Below are 23553 nucleotides of genomic sequence, written 5' to 3' on the forward strand. Positions count from 1 at the left end.
GATTTCAGATTCCTGCGTTCAGATCAGTGGAGAGATGATTTCTTATTAGATGCTAGGGGTTCATGCACTTTGCACATCGCCAATGCCCTTTACAGTCTTAATAGGCCAGCTTGTATTTGAAAATGTACTTGAAGATGATTCATGGTACTACATACATATATTGCATACTTGGAGATGTTTCCTGGCTGACCAAAAAGATTCCTTTTAAACTGTGTGGGTGAAGCTGTATCTTTAAACCCTCAGGAAATGACTATGTGTCGCGGATCCTCCTGGCACAGAAGAAGTTAAGTTCTGCTAAGAGCAGGTGAATTTATTTACTCCTCTTGGCATACAGAGCGCAGTGCAGTCACCCTTGACAGTGATTGGGTGCAGACAAACGCTCAGGCAAGTCAGCCTTTGAATTGATCTTTGTAGCAGCAAACAGGCCTGCAGACATCCCTCTCCTGATTGCATAACCATCAATTCAAATCCAGCCAGGCAAAGAGGAAAAAAAAAAAAGGAAAATTAACATTATTTTATTTTTACGATTTTTGAATAGAAAAGACCTCTGGCTGATAAACAAACTCTTGTCAGTTAATTTGCTTTGTCTTCGCTGGATTTGGTGTATTTAACTAGAGCTAAATCTTATTAAGGCATGTCATGTCTAAAGCGATCAATGTAAAAAAAAAATATTAATAAAAAGCAGCAGACTTGGCTGCAGCACCATGTTTGACAGGTGTGATATAATTGGTTATGTCAAAGTTGATCTTGTACTGCTAGATACTACGTGGGATGTTCCTTTTTTTTTGTTTTAAATACCTCCAGGTTTATAAATAAACAGAAAGAATATGTTGGTGCTTGCTGTTTAGAAACATGCATAGGATTCTCAGCGGGTGCTCCAACGTTGGTAATACCCACAAGGTAATACATGTATTGAGCCAAATAGCTAAATGTACACATATGATTAAGCTGACCATACACTGCTAGATTTTCATACGCACGTTCTTAAGATAAATCCCTCCAGAACATCCGATAATGTCATCACAGACTTGAAGAATGCCATTTGAAATTTTGTTTGATTTTAACCTTTTCGATTTTTGGAATGAAGGGAATTTCCCCCAATGAAAACCACATTCACTGTTAGAATTTCATTTGTTCTAAAAAAAAAAATTAATCCTGCGTCTTCAATTTTTTTCATCACTATGGTGGAAATCAATCATTGATAGGACCCCAATTACTATTTAAAAATCGGATGAACGTTCCACAAACAAATTTGTTCAAATTAAATTCTACTGGTGAATGGCCAACTTATATAAAGCTTGACCACAGCATTGTGATGACAATCGCCAAAATTAAGACTGACCCCACTGCAGATATCTTTTTGCATGTTAAAATGGACCTGAACTCAAAAAAGGGAAGATTTGCTAAAGGTATAGGGAACATCTGGAAATGTTAACTGTGCCTAAGCAGTACCCCTAAATTTTCTTTTTGTCAGCATTGCACTTCCTGTGTCTTGAACCCCATAGCTGTATATATGCAATGTGAGATCAACTAAGGCACTGCTGCCTTTGATAGCTAGTCTTAACAGATTTAAAATAATGAGATATGGTGATGTCACTGCTTGGCCTGCTCTCTGTTCTCCTTGCTGGAAGTAAAGCTGTAAGGAGGACTTGTAGTGCAAGGATCTCCTGCTTCTGCTTCTTTCATTCTGTGGATCTGTGCTTTCTCAACCTCTCTTGCTGCTGCTTCCCCCATCAGACCACTGTGCAGAACAACGCTCTGTTGATCAGTTGTTTTAGCGGGTGGGTCTAAAAGGGATGCAGGGGATGCATTATTTCATATAATACTCGGGAATAAAATGATTTGATAGCAGAGAAAGCCAAAAGCTGTGGGAGTCTGGCAACAATAGTACAGATCAGGAGGTGTGGGAATTGTTTGATGACGGAAGTCATTGAGACAGGAAATGAAGGAGGGCTAAAGATAGCAGCTGCAGTTTCAAAGGGTTATATTGTGGAGATGTAAGTGTGCAGGGAATAATCAATTTCAACACAGGAGAGGACTTACTACAAGTGTGTGAAAAAGGTAGAGTTGAAGTTCAGCTTTAACCAGCCTCAATTTAAAATGAGAATAGTGATAAACTTGTAAAAACTTGTATTTGTGAAAATGCCCCGATTCTTAAAGGAGAACTATGGGGTCAGGGCTTTTCCCCATAGTTCGCCTTAGGGTAACAGGAGAACACAAACTAGCGTCCTCCCGTCACCCTAAGCTCAGTATACCGCGAGCCACAGCGATGTCGAGATCCGCCCAGCTGCGTGAGTGACAGCTGGCTCTGCCTATCTAGAGGCAGAGCCAGCTGTGCCCGCCCCTCCCCCGTCCATTCCGCCAGTCAGCGCTGGTGGCAGGGAGGGGGGAATCCAGCCCCTCCCCTGTCACGGCAGAGAGCCGTGACAGGATCGACAGGACAGGATCGAGAAGTGAGCGAACACCGGTATGTGTTCACTCACTTCCCGATCTACTGAGCCGACCTGTGACAGTCTCATTGTCACAGGTCGGCTAGAACTATGAGGTGAGTGAAAAGCACTCACCTCATAGTTCTCCTTTAAGGCCGATACCGGCCCTTTACATTTTCAAATTGCAGCAGCTGTCCAAGTTCCTGCGCTTGTGGGGACCTCGGCAGCCTGCTGGGGATCTGCAAGTAGCTATCCATGGCAGTGCCTGCCCGGTTCGATATCTACTCCTCCTTCCCGACGCACGCACAGCCATGGACAGCCCACACAGCACAGTACAGCCCCGGACACCGGCACTCTCCACAGCGATCCACATGTCACCCGGGTGATATCGGCAAGGAGCCTAGTGAGATGAATTATGTTCTGGGGACATGTATTCTGCTCTGGGGACATGTATTTAGCCCCAGTGACATCTTTATTAAGCCTTGTGACATCTGGATTTAGCTCTGGTGAGACACTGCCCTAAAATTATTAGACTGTATTGTTTTTTAAGAAAAGGTCACATGTCCCTTTAAGAAAAAGTATCGGTAATTGGTATCGGCAAGTACCTGAGGGACAGCACTTATACTTGGTCTTAAAAAAGTGGCATTGGGACATCCCTAATTCGTAACATACAGCATTTACCAGAATGCTAGCTAGATTATGCCTATATATAATGTGTGCAGGTACCCTGCATAATTTTGCTGACTATCCCACAAGAGCTAGTAGGTCTCATGAGTCCAATCATGACCAGACACTCACTATCTAAACTATTCTAACACTAGTAATACATTGCGGTGAAATTCTATAAAGGCCACTCCATACTGATAAATATCACATTGCCTACTTTAATAAACAGAGGACAAATAATCTAATCAACCATTGTAAATTTATGGCACAATAGAGTTCCAATTACCACTAGGGCACTACTACCCCAAATACCTGCTAGTTATTTTAAACCGAGTCCACAATTACAATCTTTCAGCTTTGTATCAGATAGCTGCCACCACATTCTGCTTCCCCAAGTGAGTTCGCACTGCGTTTTACCTTTCACTGAACTTTATCAGGGTACACACAATGCATACATCACTTGGTTTTAGATTTATAACTCCGAAATCCCTGCCACTGGCCATGCCTGAATTAAAATCCTAATTATCCTCATAATAGCAGGAATAAATACTGCCAGTTCGGGTCTAGCTTTACATTAACTGAGCTGAATGCAATATAATGCTCCAAGATGAATATATAATGAGAAGCAGAGCTCTGTGGCACACAAAGTTATATTTGTCATGTATCCATTAAAGAATTTGAAGGCCATCTTTGCATACTAAGAGTAAATTAAAAAAATAAAAAAACTGTACCATACGGTCTAGAAAGGTTCAGACGTTATAAACCAACCAGTACTAAGAGGCATTTGGAGATTCCCTAGCAGACACACTGCATAGGATTTTAAAAGGAAAACACCTACATTTAATTTACTATTCAAGCCAAAACCAATATATAACACTCGTTTTTGTCATGGTCTCATCTAAAATTGTCATAAAATGTCGGCAACCTGTATGTGTGTCCATTTAAAGGGTATGCATTGCACAAAACTTTTTACTTTTTTTGGACAGAGTGCAGAAGGGTTAAACATCCCTCCCAGGTTATCTTTTTTTTTTCATCTGGGTACCAGTCAGGAAATTTTCCTTCACTTCCTGTCACAAAGACGCAACAGAAAGTTAAAAGGAAATCCAGCAAAGTGAGGGGAATTCCCCTTGTAGATATTTGTTGCTGGAACAAGCCCCCATTAGAATATTTCTTACGGCTCCTGTTCTGGGGACAACTCTAAGACTCTGAGACAATAGTCACCAGTAGAGATGAGTGAACCAAGCAAAGTTCAGTACGCTGTACGTTCACCAAAACAGAAAATCCGGGAAGCATGGCACCCAAACCCCACTAAAGTCTAAGGCAGACAAATATTTTTTTCTGGCCTTTTTCAATATATTTTTAATATTTGGTCAATGACGTCACCCAGGATCCTCAAGCGGTTATTTAGGGGCAGTAATGATACTGCTACTAAATATATGACTTTTCGCAGCTGCAGCAATCAAAGGTTTGGGGAGAAGGGTAAACTGGCCAAATCTCCAAATTTGTCAAACTCCAAACAGGCTGGTTTTTGGTCAAACTCTTGGTTGATCTGTTCCTCCCTGGTCGGGATTACATATAGAGGAGTGAATCTTGCCAATAGGCTCACAGAGAGGGTATAATTCTTCCTCACTCTATGCAAAACTAAAAAAGGTTTTGCTTAACGAAGTACTTTAATTTGGTTGAATAATTATGGAGTTATAGTTTGTTGTCCATAGTCTGACCCTATCCTTGATTTTCTTTACATTTAAAGGATTGTTTAGGAAAGCACGATAAACAGTGATGTCAGCACAAATAAACCTTGTCTAATCTTGTCAATCCTCCTAATTCATAAGTAGGGATGCACCGATACTGGGTTTTCGGTATAGAGTATGAGTACAGAGCATCGATACCGGTATTTCCGCTAGCATGGAGGCGGCTTCCAGGTCAATCAGAAAGTCGAGCTGCATGTCGTCACCCGCTGCCCTGCTTCTTGATTGCCTGGGAAGCCGGCCCTATGCTGTTTGGCCGGCTTGATGCCGATTAACCGGAAAGGCGGCTTCCCAGCCAATCAGCATGGAGCCGGCTACCTGGCCAATCAGCATTGAGCCATCCACACAACATTGAGTCAGGAAATCTCCCTCTGACCGGAAGTTCAGGTATCGAGGGGGGTACGTATCGGATCATTTGGGTGAGTACTAGTATCGGTATCGATGCATCATGGAGCTATGACCAAAGACCATGGAGCTATGATTAATGACGGATTTGATCTGAAATCCTTCAGAACTATTAGAATTTTGGAACATCTTTCACTTGACCACAAACTTGCATATTATGCACTAGCCATCACCCACACTGTCCCTATGATGGTCCCCCGAATCAAAACAAAATATATTTTTCCATAACAAAATTATCCTTCAAGCATGGGACGTTCAGCAAAAAAACTTATGTTGTAGTCATCTTTGTGATCTCCGTGGCACCATCTGAGATTTTATTCTTGTTTTTGCCACGTTTAGATCTCTCCTGAACTCTTTGTTAATCATCCTATGTGAAGCCCTTCATCTCCTGAAGTAAACGGTTATCATCCTTGCTAGCTGCTATCTGGAACAGTTCCTGCAAATTTACATGAAATGTCCCTTATGAATAGCTGCTGTCTGGAAGAAAACCCTGGAGTGGGATTCTAAAGGTTCTAGTCTCAATGGACCCAATGAACAAAAGGTCCAAATTTAAAATTTTCGTTTCACTCATACGATAGGGGAGGAATATATAGAACTGGAAGACTGGAAGATTTAAATAATGCAAACTGAATCAAATTGTGTTTTTATATCTGTCTGCAGTTCAGCACTGAAGTGTATATCAGGACAAAAAAATTAAACACATACTCAGTAAATCTCTGCAATACATTTTAGCATATTGTATCCTTTAAAAAATACTGAAGGTATAAAAGAAAACAAAATCCACTGATCTGCCAGAAATCCAGTGGCTCATAACTTCCTGTTTGAGCTGACAACACAGTGCCCCTGTTATACTGAAATCCCAAGCAGTGTTGTCAACCTTAGACAGTTCTCAAGCAGAAGACTACCAAACACCTTGCTCTCTCCTTACATAAAGCGCAGATGTTCTGCAGTCCACGTAGGGCTGATAGCACTGCTTGTGATTTCACTACAGCACAGCCGGCAGAGTTGTTGGCTCAGACAGAAGATTAGGAGATCACTGAAATTATGGTGGGACCAACAGGTATTTTCCTGCACTTTCAGACTCACCCCGGCAAGCATTTAAAGTCCAAGGATAAGGGTATCAATAGGGATGGGACTATAATGTGCATAAAATGGATGTTAGGGCAAAAACTAGAGCCCCTCAAAGTGCACCATGTATCGTAGAATAAGTTTAAAAGCTAAAATTTTATTATTACAATCCAAATTTCTTAAATTTATTGTGGTTTTGTTGCATGCAATTCGGTTAACAGAAAAAAACGTGGTAATAGATTACAAAAGGCAAGTCCTGCTTGTGTAAATCCATTACAATTAGGAGAGAATTCTTGGGAGACCGCAGTGTGTATCTGAACAGCATTCCTAATAACAGACTGAATACTACCGGAAGGAGGTAAAGCCTAAACATTGCCTGCAGTACAAAGACTTGACTGACACACACAGCCGGCTCTTTCTAGTGAATGATTATAGTCCGTGCCACTATAGGCTGTTCTCACAGCACAATGCTCAGGAGATGTTGGGAGTACTTGACTTTTATATAGACACAGGCTGGTGTTTACACAGCAAACCCAGAGTTATACTCCTCAGCATCACAAAGCAACGTCTGCTGAGACTCGGTTGTAATATTATGTCTGCATACCACCCAACCATCTCTCTATTTGAGCCAAGTCATCAGTAACCATTTCCTCGAATACAGCCATCCAGCGAAGTATAGACATCCATAGGGATGAATGGGGCCATGGCACATATGCACACCAGACACAGGACCCAGATGGGATAGTTTTCTTGCAAAGGCCGTGTAGCATTGGGAGCAGGGATGAAGGTCAATATTTAAGTGTATGCAGTCTACACTGAGGGGGTGTCAGGTATATTAAAAGAACGTTACTAAAAGTGAATTTGTCCATTAAAATATAAACCCAAAAATTAATACTTATTCTCCCCTTAACACTTTCCTTTAGTGGCCCTAAAGAGCCCCCATAGACTTGCATGGGGTCTTTTACAAGTGTTTCCATTCTCAGAGCATGGCCCTATACACGTCTATGAAGGTTATTTGCTCAGGACCATACTAGGTGCAGGTTACAACAAAGTGAGGCAAGTAGAAAGCTGGGGAGGGTGGGGGGGGGGGCTGTTCTAGTGCAGATTAGTTCAGGCGGGTTAGGGGCGGTGGGTTTAGTGCATGTTTTATTAAATACCAAGTTAGCCATTACAGCCAGTCTTTGCTTTAATCAACATTTACATAAATAGCTGCTAAATGATCTATTCAGTTAATAAACAACTCCCCAATATACAATCAACAAGCTAAAACTCTGTTCCAATCTATCCCAAAATGCAGTTACTCTACCCCGTATGATACTATTTTCCCCCTTACACAGCCTAGAAAAGGTAAAGCCAGGCTGTCAATCACATCTCGCACATCAAAGACACCTCTGCCATTCATGTGCCAGTCATGTGTTATTAAAATCTGCATACATCAATGGCAAAGCAAAAGGGTTATACATGGAAATAAAAGTTTAGATTTAGATTTTTTTTTTCAAATAAAATCACAATTTGCCCATCAATTAAAGTGCTATTTAGCCTTCTTAAGCAACATATTATAACTAAAAAACTATAGGTTTTCTTTTAAATATATCCCCTAAATGACATTAAAAGGGCATTCTTTACTCTATTACCACTGAAATAGTCTAGACATAGTTCTAGGTCAGGCAGCCTCTGGTCCAGGAACGTAAATGTTTAGAATACATTTCAGATAACGTCAGTGGTTCCTTTGATTAATACCCACATGAATACAGTCTACCCAAGTCTACCCAATTCCCCAAGAATTAGGCCCAATGGTTTCTGTCAATCCTGAACGAGGCTGGCCATTTGGACTCATGTATCATTTCAAGATGTCTCTTAAAAACATCAAACCATTCAAAATAAGAAATCTACAAAAACCTCAAAACCCACGAGAGTACATCATCTGCATAACCTAAAGTGTATTTGTGTTTTAAGAAAAACTAACTAAACCTGATACACAGGCACCCAGAGAAGCCCACATATACATTACCCTCCTAAGAGCAACTCATAATTCAAGCTGCTCTTTTATGCAAATTGAATTTCAACACTGAAATTTGGGCTTGGTTCTGCCCCACCAACCTCCAAAGCCTTGAACTATTAGTAAGGCTGCCTAACACAATTAGTGACTTCAGTAGGGTATACAAGTGTCGAATTTCGACTGGTTCCTGATAAACCAGCTGAAATTCACATCGTGGGTGGGTGCCGCTGTCGGCAGCCTTCCACCTGGCATTCCGCGATCAATTGACCAAAAGAGCCAGATGGAAAATTCTTAGCCGTGGCTGCTGTCAGGATACAATGCAAACAGTGGGGTATTGGTCCATCTCCATCAACACTTGTTGTGCGCATTGATGGAGAAACCTGTTCTAATTTTTCGTTCAGCCTGCAAGTTGTTGTGTATACCTGGCTTAACAGCAAGTGTTAAAAGGCAGAGTCTAGTACTGAATGCAGGAGATGAAGTAGATTTTTCAGGGTATTCTGTATTACGAGGGGGTTCCAGAGGCACATGGTCATATTCATTCATTTTGCTCGAGTACAGATTCACTTTAATAAGAGCTCCAGAATACATTTAACCTCTGTCATATTCATTGAGAACTCACTACCTCAACCTCTCGTATTATCTGTTAAAATACAATAGTAGTTACTGATATAGTCTCTGAGCTTGATCACATCCAACACTTCTTATCAGAAATCTGGCACTGTGCAAATAGAATGATCAAAGGACCTTAACGGCAGGTGCTATTCTGACATAACCACATGGGCTTTTGACCTCTTACTGGTGGCTTGACAACCAATTTCAGTGTATGTGAAACAAGGTTGTGAAAATTCAGAAGACAATACCTAGATGAGTATCCGAACCAGTTGTTCCCATTAATGTTCAAGAGGAAAAGGGAATTATAAATCCTATATGCCCAAGGTTTCTGTTTTTCATCCAATCATAGCTGTCTGTTGTACACCAACCTACTCATCTTGTTTCCGACAGCCTGATGTTCTCAAAACACCAACTGCCGAGCCGTGTGAATATTTATTGCTATTGTTTCTTGACCCCAGCCACTGTGAAGAGAGGAAGAGCTGCACAGCATTGTGCGTCTTGAGGCTGTAGTCAAGGCAGGAAGCACATATGTCAGCCTCCTGGAACTTGTCTGTATTGGAATACACAACACCAATATGAAAGTTGGCCATCCTCAGATCAAATTTTGGCTTATTCTTACTGAATTGCCTGAAATACGAGCTATGGGTGGCCCTGTTGGCACCATGTGTTCTTCAATTGACTTTTGTCAAAGAACATGGGTGGAAAATTAATGGCTGAACAATGCCTGCATGCAATCAGATACATTCACTGTTCAAGCATTCAGCAGCTGCTGGTGCAGTGGCTGCTGAATACAATAGCCGGCAGCAGCGATTCCTCTATCCACACTATTTAGCGTGGATAGGGGAAGTCTAATGATGTCCCTCGTTCAGCCCACAAGAAACCTAACAGTGTGTGGTTGTCTTAAACTACATGAAGTATAACTCTAGCCAATTATAAAAACAGATGTGCCTATGGAGTCATTAATAAATCATTAAATGTATATTTCATGGAACTAGGGTAAATACCTAAGTTTTACTTGCTATCGGCTTCTTGCACTCCCCTATACACCAGCGCTCAGTTAGGAGTAAAAAGTAAACAATATCAAGAGCCAAAGAGAAAGCTACATGCAAATTTGTTGACAAGCAACATGCTGACAGAGACCAGAGATGGCCTCATCGGTCTCTTGCAGCTCCTTTACAGTCAAATCAGCAGGCTGGGGGTGGAGAGGTGACACCACCAGGTCCCTTAACTATAACAAGTAGTGCCATCTGCATGTGCTATGTGTAAATCTCAGGACTAAATGGAGAGAAATGCAAATCTTTGGCAGTAAAACAGCTCCCTATGTATTTATATGTTTGTCTGGAGTTCATTTTTAAACTTGCGCTTTGTTCATGATTAAAGTATATGTCAAGTAAAAAGGTTTTTCTAATTTTAGATGAACGAAGGAATAGTTCACCTCTATGGTTTTTACTTCTATCCGGTGTCCCTTTACTGAAACTCGCCAAAAAGGACAAAATCAAAACTAAAATCCGGCCGGGGGTCCTAGCTTCCCCCTACTCTACTCTACTCTACTAATGAAAAGCATTTCTGTAAGTTTTTCTATCGGAGGCGCTTCCTTTCTTGTTTAGATGGACACGATGCGAGGGGAAATCTTCCCAATCCTGGTTAACAGTAGAAACCCAATGGGATTTCAAAGCCTTCTACTCTCTATCCATAAATACAAAAAAAAAAATTTGGCTTGACTTAGACTCTATGTCTGATTGGTGTCCACCACTGTCAGGGGGTTCTAACCCTTCCACCCTCCATCCAAAAAAAAATTTGGCTGGGCATACACTTCAAGAGCAAAGACCCACTTTATTTTATTAATCAGTACGTTAAAAAAGCAAAGATCAATAACCACAACTATTAAAGCTATCGGACAACTAGCTTTTATTTGCTAAACAGCTATCCCATTTTTTTTATTTCCTTAGGTATTTAAAAAGACCTTTTACCAGGGACATGGTGATACAAATGCTGGATAATGACTGGAATTAACCTGCAGCAGCTTCAAAAAGAAACACAGCATGAGGCAGAAATAAACAAAACTGGAGTAATAGAAAGTACAATCGAAGCATAATGGCTTACTACCGTAATTACAGCATATAGCATTACAGCAGCACAAAGGGAAGTGAAAACAGGGTTACAAAAAATACACAAGCTCTGGATAACCATTTAGAAATAAAGTGACCCTGTCACTATAGTAAACCTTTGAAATCAATGCATACCTATAAAAAAGACATTGTAAATACTTACATTTCCTGCCACCCATGTTTCTGAACTCTTCTCCAATGGCGAGAATCCTGCATAAAACTAAACTGAAACCGACACTTTCAAGAGTGTCAATCTCTTGGGTCCCCCCTGTAGCACTCACTTGTTACGGCTGACCTCCATGTTACTACTTTAATAAGAGGGAGGAAGCTGGGACACCCAGGAGATTAACATTCATGGAAGAGTTGACTTCAGCAGAAGATTTCTCAGGATTGAAGACATATTTAGTGCCATGGGCATCAAAAGGCAAGTGTCTGCCCTGTCCTTTCACAGGTATGCATTGGTTTTAAGGTTTGCCATAGCAACAGTTGCTTGAACTTGAAGGTCCTCTGCTTATGAGGGGACAAAGGCCACCCTTGTATCCTAAGGATATGATACTAATGCAGGGGTGGACAAATAATATGGAATTCAGGAGCCAGTTTGTACAATCCTGAAGCCAGCAGGATTCTCTTTAGAAGCCAGCTTCATTGAAAACCTCAAAAGTTAGACAGTAGCTGTAATTTTTAAAGAGTATTGGCTACCTGGCTCCTGGGATTTGCCCAGCTCTTTACTAATGTCACTCTTTGCTCCCTGTCCTTCTAATTCTTCAGTGATTTGTGTAAAATAACATTACAGGATTCCACTAAAGAGTAGGAAACAACAAGCCACAAAGGAAGCACACAATGTACAAATTAGGACATATCATGAAATCATGAGTGCACGTTTACACAATGTCCACTTATTCTTTTTGAACCCCCTCCCCTGACCTAACTGATCCCATCCTCCACCTCCACAGATGCATAATTGCCGATATCTGGCGCCCATAGCCTTCCATGTTTATTTACATCCCATACCAAAGACCCCAATTGACTTCTATGGGGCTCATATTCCCCCATCTCCGGGCCAGGAGGTGCAATGAGATGAGCCCATCGGCTGAACAAATCCCATGAACCAGGTATCCAATGCTCCTTAAAAATGACAACTGGCTCTTAATTTTTTAGGTTTTCTTTAGTTGTTGTCAATGGACCTGGCAACTAAAAAAAATCCTGTTGGCTCCTGGATGGCCAGACTGGCTCCTAAATTCTATGGTAGACCCTGGGAGCTGGATCTTGGCAACTATGCATCTGTGGAGGGTGGAATCGGTTAGGTTGGGTGATGGGGTTCAGGATCTTTAACGTATCTCAACTTTAGAAGATTAGACTGTAGAAGTGTTTAATATCAAAACATGTTTTAACATGTATCAAAAAATGTTTTAAAGCTGACACATTACAATCCAATTTCAAAGAAACTGATTGGATTGTTGAAGTTGGCCCTCAATATATATTGTTTTGGCAAAACTAGTATTCAAGGTATATAGTTAACCTAAGATGTTGAAAGTCAGCCGAGCTGACACAGTTAACTCTTTCACAGATTGGCCTGCCAACAATGTCCTGGAAAGGAAGGTACAAGGGACAACATAAAACATGATGCTTCCAAAATATCCTAAATCCATAGTCTAGAACATCCAAGGACAGTCTACTAAAACCATTATACTATAAAAGAAAGACATTTTTAGCAACATAAAAACAGACCAGTAGCAACCAATGAATTTTAATCTTCAGTTCAAAGCAGACAGGACAATGAAAATGACATAGTTGCTATTACTTACACATTGCACAGTGGCTTTTCCCTTGTTCAATAAAGATTTACAGAATATACATTATATGATTCATCCCATAGAAATAAACAAAGCTACTTACATGTGAACGTGAGGGGGCTGGAATCTGCTTTGGTTAATGTTGTAATGCGTAAATGCCTGGGTGGGGTTGGAACTGTACTCGTCCACCGTCACTGTCACTTTGCCTTGTGAGGGAATACCAAGAGCCATCCTTCCTTCTTATAGACATGAGCAATTCACAGCGTGTGGGAACAGCAGGGGCGAACAAGCACCATGCGTCCACCAACTACGAGCCCCAGAGGTGTGTTCATTAACACTGCAAAAGCCTGCAGGCCAAATGAGAAAAAAAAAAGAAAGTTACTATCTTTTGTTATCCAGATGAGGCACAAAAGTGGGCTTGTCATCTACCAAGAAGTATGTTACAAGACATACAACTAAACATGCTACACTACCTATATATTACAGGTATGTATGAGGGAGGACAGTTGTTATTATTTCCCATATTTGCAGTGCTAAGATGTATGATACAGCATACAAAGAACCATTATCTGCCCCTTGGAGCTAACAATCAAGCATCCTTTATCAGTCACACAAACCCAAGATGGTTAGAGACCTATTATTCCACCAGCATGTTATTGGGTCTTATGTATTTTTTAACAGAGGGATAGTGCCAAAACTCCCCATAGAGTAAATCCCTTACGCGAAATGAAATCAGGATCCCAGTGGTCATAGTCTTCCACTCTAACCATATAAAGGGAAATGGTTATTAAAAAAGAATAAACTATAGGTGCTGCCACTGTTAGGCAGCACCTATATAAACATATTAGGCAATAGGTTTGAAAGATTCTAGGGTTGTTTTCCTCAGGTTTATATTACTACTTAGTGAATCACTGAAGCGAGAATGCAACCAGTTCAGACGTCACAACATGTCTACTTAGTCCTGGTCACTGGATCACCAAGTATAGGAGGAGATAACAACCCTGCAGCTCCACACTCTAAAAAGTAATCATGGTAACAGCTTGCATATTTCTATCCTGACAGGTTCTCCTAAAAGTAAACCAGTGGTATGTACAACCAAAACTTTTTCATTTTGGATAACGTATGGAACCGTTAAAAATCCTGCCAGGGTATTTCTGCCACCTTTGTCCCACTGGGGAGATTTTTCTTCACTTCTGGTCCCAGAGAACTGCAATAAGGTTTTGTATGGTCACTATGTAGCCCACCCTTATAGGCTGCATGTTGGCTAGGGAGGCCAATAGGAAGTGTTTGTAAAACTATAGATGTATGTATATGTTGATATTATATGTGTGTGGCCAGATTTAGACAGGTATAATCTTGCTTTTCTATCAAGAACTATTCAGTCTTAGTTAACAACCACAAAACCAACATGTCATGCATTTTATGTAGTTGAGCATGAAGTGAAAAAAAAGGAGTTAAATAAGTTCATGCAAAACTCACTCAGTTTCAGCTGGTTTTAAAAGGGCCTACTGACACCTCTATTGCGAATTTCCATGAGCAAGATCTCTGCACTTGAGATCCCTTGATTTCCTTGGCTGTATAAATGGCTACAGAGGGGCACCAAACTGGGAACTCTGGCGCAGAGCTCAGTGCTGCATTCTCTGACCAACAGAACAAGCCAGAAGGTGATTTAAACAACCAGCATCCTCCAGAACTGAAATATCAAATGTCTGTACACTTAGTATTTCAAAAGCTTTCAGAGTGAAATGCTGCATTTCTAAGCTTCTAACAAAGACCATGGATTTTTGAAGAGAGACCTTAATACAAAGACTTTTGCGGATTGTAAATGTATGACCATATATTTCTTTTAAAAGTGAACCTGTAGTGAAAAATGCACATAAGTTATAAAAGGTCTGCATGCTATAACTGAAGTAAAAATAATTTGTTCAGTTTTACTTGTTTTATGTTACTTTTTACATTTGAAAAATAAATAACTTATGTTTATACAATTTATATAAAATTATTTTACAACTAAAGATTTATTACACGGAGCATCTATAGCTTGCAAAACATAACAGGTTTTCAAAAAGCAAGCTTGAATACACCCAGTGTACAAATGTCAGACTGTCTCATCTCTATTATTTCTATTAGAGGGGCAGGGGTAAAGGTAAGGGGCCTACATGCATAGAGGTGTAAGAGGGACTTTTAGAGAAATTACCCTACTTCCCTACTGTAGCATGGTACCAGAGATTACATTTCCTGATTGGTGACAAACATTATACATTTACAAGAAATCCTATTGGTGAGTCATGAGGGTCATCCTACAGAGGCAGTTAAAGAAGCAACATCACTTTGATGATGGTGAGGTGACTATGATAGTGGTCTAAGCTCTGAAGATCTGTGCGTATATTGTTCCTTTGTTCATTTCATGTGCGGGCCGCCATTCTAAATATTAAAAAGGTATTTCTCTGTCAGCCAGGTCTTAAATATAGTTTCACCAGTCTGCATAATCTGATCTCCCTGCCATTCATGTCTTTCATAGAACAGGTGTATATCAGCCTCCAGAAATCTAGTGCTATTATATTAAGCTTACCATATGCTGGCTTTAGGTGGTAAATATGAAAAATGTGATTAAAAAGACAAACATTTTCTAAAATCCTGAACATATTAAATGTAATAATGGAAGTCTGGCATCCAGTCATATGACCTATCCGCCCATTTGGAGGTTCCCAAAAGCCTGATTAGAAAAAGCCACTCCTCCCTGGCAAGCCCTGCTAAAATAAGTTCTGATAGCGATGTGATTCGTGACTTGTCATCAATCACACGACCGTACGCTGGTGCAATGCAGGATTTCTGATGATCACAGAATGGGTCAGGTTAAAAGCTATTTCATTAATTTCAGTATGCAGGCTGAAAGGTAATATAAACATGGGATAGTTTTGATTATAGATCCACTATAAACATTACATAAAATATGCCATTGATATTGACAAGCAAAAAAAAATCCTGTTTTGTATCCATTAGACCATCTAAACACACACATCTTTAATTACAGATATTGAGACATAAGAGAACAGTTCTACTGCTATCACTTCAATTACCAGTCACACAAAAGGTCAAAACGATTTTATTCATGTGCACGCTGCCAGCCTGTGAACCAGGTAATAATCACAATCCTGCCATTTATCAAGTCAATTATTCCACATTACATGTTTTTGATAGACCAAATGACAACTGAAAGATGAGAAAGAAGGAATGAAAATACGACACATAAGAGACGTTATTGGCGGTAATTTAAAGTGGCCATGCTGGCCATACAAGTCTATGGATAGTGAGGCACTAAAATAATATATGCACAGGCAGTTTATAGTCAAATATTACTAAATGTTAATTCTAGTTCTGTACTGAAAATCCATTTGAATTCTAGTCAGAATGAAGCCATCTATGCTATGTTTGTTAAAACATTTCTAATAAAAAGGGGCTCTGCCATTACTGTTATGTATCTTATAAGAGTCAGTGGCAGACTGACATCGGCAAATGTCCTGCCCTTTTTCACAAACATCATCCAGGAAGCTGGAAATAGCCAGAGTAGAAACTATGTTTCCTTAATTGGATTATTGGTACATTGAAGCTATGAATTTATTTTCCTCTGCTTGGTTTTCAACTAAAAGTCATGCCTAAGGACAAACACCACATGTATCTGCTATTATCGTTAATATCATAAAACGCCCCCTTTGTGCCTGATTTAGATTTTTCTTGACGTCTGAATATAGAATAGCCATTCCCCTGTCCAGAGTTGAGTATGGGCGTTGAGCAAGAAGATGGCAGCTGATGGAGTGAAGTGTCAGCTACTGGTTGTGTCCATTGGTGGTAGACAGCAGAATGGTCTGGTCAGTTCATAGGTAGGATACTCATTATGTGGTTTTCCCAATTAAAAAACATAAGGATTTTAAAATGAGCTTGTGTCCTGGCCTGGTCTTTTATCTTAGAGGAGGTATAGGTTAGGGTAATACCTGAAAAATAAGGAAGTGCAGGCCCTTGAGGTGTGGAAGCCACCTTAAATGGCTGATCCTCTAGGTCGGGGTATGGCTCAGACCTGTCCAACAACCAGTAAATGGACAAGAGAAAAACATAGGGAGAGAGGGAGAGGGAAAATAAAGAATCACAGGCATCCTGTAGTATCTACTCTTACACAGAAATTAAGGAATATGTATAGTAATGTTTTGTTAGCTAAAGGTAGAATAGGATAAAAATAAGATATAAATACGGTCTTGTGTCTCAGAAAAGGGATAGGGGAGGTCTCCTCAAATACTAAAAGGAAGGAAAGACTGATAGATAACAAAGTGAGGTAAACCTTTAAGGTGTGGAAACCAATACGTATGGACTAGGCATAGACCTGTCCAAAAGCCAGAGAGAGAGAGAGAGAAAGAGCGAGAAAAAACGAGAGCGAGAGGGAGAAAGAAAAGAGCGAGCGAGAGGGAGAAAGAAAAGAGCGAGCGAGAGGGAGAAAGAGAGCGAGCGAGAGGGAGAAAGAGAGCGAGCGAGAGGGAGAAAGAGAGCGAGCGAGAGGGAGGGAGAAAGAGAGCGAGCGAGAGGGAGGGAGAAAGAGAGAGCGAGCGAGAGGGAGGGAGAAAGAGAGCGAGCGAGAGGGAGAAAAAGAGCGAGCCAGAGGGAGAAAAAGAGCGAGCGAGAGGGAGAAAAAGAGCGAGCGAGAGGGAGAAAAAGAGCGAAAGGGAGGAAAAGTGAGAGGGAAAGAGTGAAAGAACTAGAGAAATAGAAGAAAAGAAAAAAAAAGGCAGAGAAAAGGGAGAGGAAAAAAAGGAGAGAAAGAAGTGGAGGGAGAGCGAGAGGAAGTGCAAGAGCGAGAGGGAGCCTAAAATATGTACATTTAAAAGTGATCTAAAACCTAACTGCAGTTCTTTCACACATATATAATTTGTATAAACATTAGTAATGTATACTACTCACTTCAGCTTACATTAACAATTCAATACATTTAATAATATCATTTAAGTATGCTATACCCCCTACTGTAGACATGAATAATGAACAATAATAACTCTCTCATTTACAGTCTATGGAAAATATTAGTATAATGCGAAGATACATCATGCAGAATGAAGTTAAATATCTGCATTAATATACCATAATGCTGCAGTTGAATTCATGGGCTAACCATTTTCAGCATTCCATGATCTTTCATGATTGGCTAGTCTTAGGGAATCCTGTACATTTACTTATAGCTGTTAAGTGTGTGCGCGTGCATGTGTATAAAGCAGTAATTTTGGTTGTGAAGGTAGGATGTGACCACTGGTGTGAACGCGCCCTAAGCCCTCTCATTTACTTATATAACCTTTATTTTCCCTTAAAGAGATTCTGTCATGGAAAAAAAAAGATTCAGGTATAAAGTGCAGGCAATACCTGCAAACGTCTGCAGTTATAGCAGAAGCTTGCCGGTCCCTTCCTGCCTCCTGCATATTTATATTGGCCAATGAGGCAGTCTATCACAGTGATGGGCCAATAGGAATTTGTGTGGTCCAGCGGTAGCAGCAGGAATTAACTGCAGACTTTTGGAGGTTGCTGCAGGTAAAAATATACTGTTTACTCATAGAAATTACTAATAAACGTATTAAAAATAAGACAAAATCCAGAATAAAATAAAGATGAAAATCCAATATTCACTGAGCATTATAATAGGGCGGATCAAATCCTAGGAGCCAGGTTGCCAATGCTCTCTAAAAATGACGCCTGGCTCCTAACTTTTGAGGTTTTCTCTAGCTAGTGCCAAATGGACTGGCTCCTGAATTCCATATACATTTGTCCACCATCACATTACAACCAATTAGAAAGATATCAACGTGTGAACTTTACAGACTGTACCACAAAAAAATGGAAGATTCTTTGGACTTTAGAGAACGTGTAAATTGAGATAAATAAGTAGGTTGCCCATGTTGACCTGTACATAGTTACATAGTATTTGGGGTTGAATAAAGACATTAGTCCATCATGTCCAACCCATATAGGTCCACGCTCATCTCATTCTTAGAAGTACTTGTACCCCTGAATATTACAGTCCCTCAGGAAATCGTCCAAAAGTGTCTTGAACAATTCCATACTCTTAGCTGAAATCACTGCCAGTGGCAGTGAGTTCCAGACCCTAATCGCTCTTACTGTGAAGAACCCCCTTAGCCCCTTGTGCTGGAATTTTTTTTCCACCAGTTTTAGGTGGTGGCCTCTAGTCTTTGTAATGGAGTTAAACTTAAAGAGTTTGTTGCCAATGTTGCTGTCACCATTGAACATTTTATACATGAAAATCATACCCCCCTTAATCTCCTTACTTCCAGCGTGAACATTAGAGCTGCAGCTAACGATTATTTTCAAAATCGATTAGTTAGCCGATTATTAAGTTCGAATACTCTCTGGATCCGTTCCCATAGCCAGTTCTCTATCCATGTACACACCACTTCATCTATGCCCATAGCCCTCAGCTTGTGTGTTAAGCGCTTGTGTGGTACCGTATCAAATGCCTTTGAGAAATCCAGATATACCACATCTACCGGCCTCCCTCCATCCATATCTCTACTTACCCACTCATAAAAAGTTAGCAAGTTAGTCAGGCAGGAATGGTCCTTCCTGAACCCATGCTGATTGTCATTAACTATGCCATTATCCTGAACAAATTTTACCAAATAGTCCTTAATATCATTCCTTCTAGCAGTTTACAAATTACCGATGTTAGACTGACCGGCCTATAGTTCCCAGGTTGGCATCTTGCCCCCTTTTTGAATATTGGAACTACCGTAGCCCTCCGCCAATCACATGGGTCTCTACCAGTCATTAAGGAGTCCTTTAAAATGAGGAATAATGGTCTTGTTATAACTATCATTTCTATTATAATTTAACCCCAGGGATAGTTGCCTGTCTGTCTCTGCATGGGTACCTTCTGAGTCAAGGGATCAAGCAAAGAAAGATCTCCTTACTAGCATGCTTATTTTGCTTCAGTGACCCAGATTGAAGCCAGAAGATAAGAACGAGAGCAAAGCAACTAGAATTTCAGGAGGACCCATGTATCATGTAGGACACATCTGATGATTCAGGTGATAAAGAGGGAAACCCCATTAAATAATCGCTGTGGGATGACAACATGGCTGCCATAGGATAGAGGTGACAGCTGACTTTAATGAAAGTGACAGAAAATACCTTGGGAAATTTCCTACAATAAATCTTACCCAAAAAAAAACAAAACGTTTTGTATTGATGTCTGTGCCTTCATGTACCGCAATCACAATGAATGACTCGGAGAAGGCAAAATCAGCGAGTGGCTATATGCATGAAATATTGATTTTTGGCCAAGCTGAAGAGGTATCGGAGCAGGGGGTGCTTTTACCATGCTATTTGCCGAGAATGAGGAAAAGGCCGCAAGACTGTATTCTTTGCTGCTTGCAGTATATCTTAAAGGGCTCAGCATACCCTAACAACAACAGATTGGCAGTGGTTCATGCATCATCTTTTATATTGGATAACAACCGCAGTTTTGTTCCTCTATTGCCTTAAGGCAGAGCTGCATCGATCTGCAAACCCAATTACAAATCTGTGTCAGTTTCTGAAGCTGGAAGAGCTGCTCATATGCATATTAGGTGATGCCATAATCCAGACACTTGGCTGTTGTCTATACCCATCCCTTCTTTGAAGTGGAATTCTAAGCCAGTCATGTATAAATGAATGCACAATCTTGAGGCACCCCATTCTGTAAAAAAGATATGTGGCCCCTCCAAAACCCATACCAGACCCCTATTCCAGATAGCAGTCTGCATTTTAAGGGGGGACCCAACGCAAAACATAAAATGCAATGGGTTTCCCCCTTCACATCAGAGTCTCCTTTACATCAGAGTCCATCTTTCAAATTGGGAGAACCCCTTTACATCAACCCTCCCCTATTTATATTAGAGTCCGCCCTCCTCATGCTAGAAGTTCCCATTCATATCAGGAGCCCCCTTTGACATAAGGGGACCCCTTCACATCAGAAGTCTACCCACACAATAAAAAGACATTACGCTATGCAAACATTTGGAGGCACCCCTGAGGAAGCCAGAATGCACCCTGGTTGAGAAAGCTGCTCCAAACAGATATATAAGACACAGATTATTGCAGCTTTGGGAACAATAATAATAAAAAATAATTAAAAAAAAAAAAAAAAAAAAAAATCACAAAATGTATTTTTTAATGTACAGTAAGTAGTGTAAGTATCTGCATTTGAATTGGCATTACCCTCCGAGCACGGACACGGATGTGCAGTGCGGGTGTGCGTATGAAAGCGCACGGCCTCATCCTCCCATAGGTAAGAACAAGCTGCTGCGTGCAATCACAAGCAGCACCTGTCCCTCTGGTAACGGCCCGATACGGGCGTGCACGCCGAACGGAAGAGTACCCCCCCCCGAGTCAGCCCTGTGTGAATGATGCCTTAAGGATCAAAGAATGCAGCTTGAGTCACCCACAGAAAGGGAACACCGGGATATCTTGATTAGGCCAATCAATGTCCATCCATACCTAAAATATCAGTGTTTGGAGAGCTCAGCCTTTAAATTAGCCCAAACGTTTATAATTAGCATACTCAAGACTTTAAAGGTATGCTGGAATCTTGGAATGTTCTTACATCAAACCCATGTTTGTTGACTCTGTTCACAAAGATTAAAAGGGTACTGTTTTATATGCTAGGATTACTCAAGCTTGAGCATTAAAATGCCACAGTCTCCTCGTAATCCCTTGTCAAATATTCCAATAAAATGGAAAGCATTGAGGGCATAATACCGATTGCAGCTCCACTTTAAGTGGCAGCAGCATTTCATCAGCATGACTATTGTTAAGCATAGGAAATGAAAAGCACATTCTAAAGTAAAAACAAACCACAACATTAACAAAAACACAAGAAAGAGGAAACAGTAGAAAATATAGCGACTGCCAGTCAGTGCAGGAAAAGGTAAAATCAGAACAATATGGTTCTGTCTGGGCTATTTTACAATGGTGAGTCTTTGTTTTTTTAGCAGTGGCAGGCAGAGGAAAAAGAGATGGACCGAGGGAGAAAGAATGTGGGGAAACTGGAAGATGGAGAAAGGGTGAGAGGAGAGAGAAAGAGAAGAAAAGCGGAAAAAAAAAAAAAGGGGGAAAGAGAAAGAAAAAGGGGAAAAGGGGCAGAGAAAAGGGACAGAGAGAGAGAGAGAGAGAGAGAGAGAGAGAGAGAGAGAGAGAGAGAGAGAGAGAGAGAGAGAGAGAGAGAGAGAGAGAGAGAGAGAGAGAGAGAGAGAGAGAGAGAGAGAGAGAGAGAGAGAGAGAGAGAGAGAGAGAGAGAGAGAGAGAGAGAGAGAGAGAGAGAGAGAGAGAGAGAGAGAGAGAGAGAGAGAGAGAGAGAGAGAGAGAGAGAGAGAGAGAGAGAGAGAGAGAGAGAGAGAGAGAGAGAGAGAGAGAGGAGAGAGAGAAAGAGGACAGAGAGAAAGAGGACAGAGAGAAAGAAAGAGAGAGAGAGAGAGAAGGCAAGAGAGAAAGAAAAAGAAAAGGCTCAGAGAGAAAGAAAATGGGTTGAGGAGAGAAGGAAAAGGGTCGCAGAGAAACAGAAAGGAAAGGGCAGAGAGAAAGGGGAAGGCGAAAGAAAAGGAGGTTGGGGGAGAGGAGGATAGAGGGGAAAAAGAGCGAGAGAGTGAGTATAAGAAAGCGGGTAAACCTAAAAAAGAACAAAATAACATATTTTCAACAGGTTGGGGAGTTAAGTGGGAAAACCCTTCTGGTTTTAAACAGGTGAGAAGAGTTCCATCTTGGTTTCTATTTAAATCTGCTGTTACCAGGGTTCTGCAGACGATGACATGAGCCAACTGAGAGCTTAAACATTTGGTTACGGTGGCACACAAGCACATTAACAACTCTGGCAGCACTAGAGGTATGCCTTGAATGTACAATGAATCGAATGAATGAATAAACACAAAAAAACTGCAGAAAATAACAACATTGGCATGTTTAAGGATTTAATAACATTGAGGCCAGGTTCTCACCTGCGCGATCCGGACCGTGCGGCAATCGTGCACATGTATTCTCTAATGGCACCTCAGTCGCACTGGGCAGATCGCGTGGTTTCCCGGGTAAAACAGCCACCCATTGCGTCGCAAAAAAGGTACATGTGCTTTTTTTCTGCGATTGCCGTGCGGATGTAACCCCATTAAAATCCATGGTGCTGCGTGACAACCGCTGTGTGCAACTGCACGCAATCGCATGGTCCCGGGACACGTGTCCCAGATCGCCTAGGTCTGCACCAGCCCTTATTGAACAACTTAAATTTATTGAAGCTAACTTAAGCTTCCTTTGAGGAAATAGTTTAATTGGTTTAGTTCAGCTTTAAACAGGAACTCCAGAAATGTAAAATGTTAACCCCTGCAGTTGGGCTACACCTGCACTACAAGAGTTAAGTGTTAAGAGTTAAGAGCAGCGCTCCGTCCATGACAGGTTACACAGCAGGGAGGCTGACAACTTCAGACTTGAAGCGGACACCTTTTTTCTTCATAATACTAGGTGAGGCTCTGCACTCGAAAAGCCAGTAGCCATTTATTGACAGCAGTAGTGACTGAACATTTTCATTGCATTTTGTGACCACACGTTGGAAATTGAGATCCAATTCCCGCTGCTATATTCCAAACAGGATGAGAAAAAAAACTAAATTTTTTTTCTCTAATAAGAGGAACCAACATAGAAAATTGCAGCATA

At 40.9% G+C, this 23553-nt stretch overlaps 1 protein-coding gene across 2 annotated transcripts in view; it reads right to left on the bottom strand.

Moving 5' to 3' along the window:
* The window catches only part of MPPED2 (metallophosphoesterase domain containing 2), a 158383-nt gene that overhangs the window by 115915 nt on the left and 18915 nt on the right, over positions 1 to 23553 (bottom strand). For both annotated transcript variants that reach the window (XM_018567984.1, XM_018567976.1), the window contains exon 2: positions 12932 to 13175. In XM_018567984.1, the coding sequence (XP_018423486.1) occupies positions 12932 to 13059 (128 nt within the window). In that variant the 5' untranslated portion in view covers positions 13060 to 13175. The remainder of the gene's footprint in view (positions 1 to 12931; positions 13176 to 23553) is intronic.

This window comes from Nanorana parkeri, unplaced genomic scaffold, assembly GCF_000935625.1.
Source record: "Nanorana parkeri isolate BGI_ZX_2015 unplaced genomic scaffold, ASM93562v1 scaffold30, whole genome shotgun sequence".
NCBI classification, from domain to species: domain Eukaryota; kingdom Metazoa; phylum Chordata; class Amphibia; order Anura; family Dicroglossidae; genus Nanorana; species Nanorana parkeri.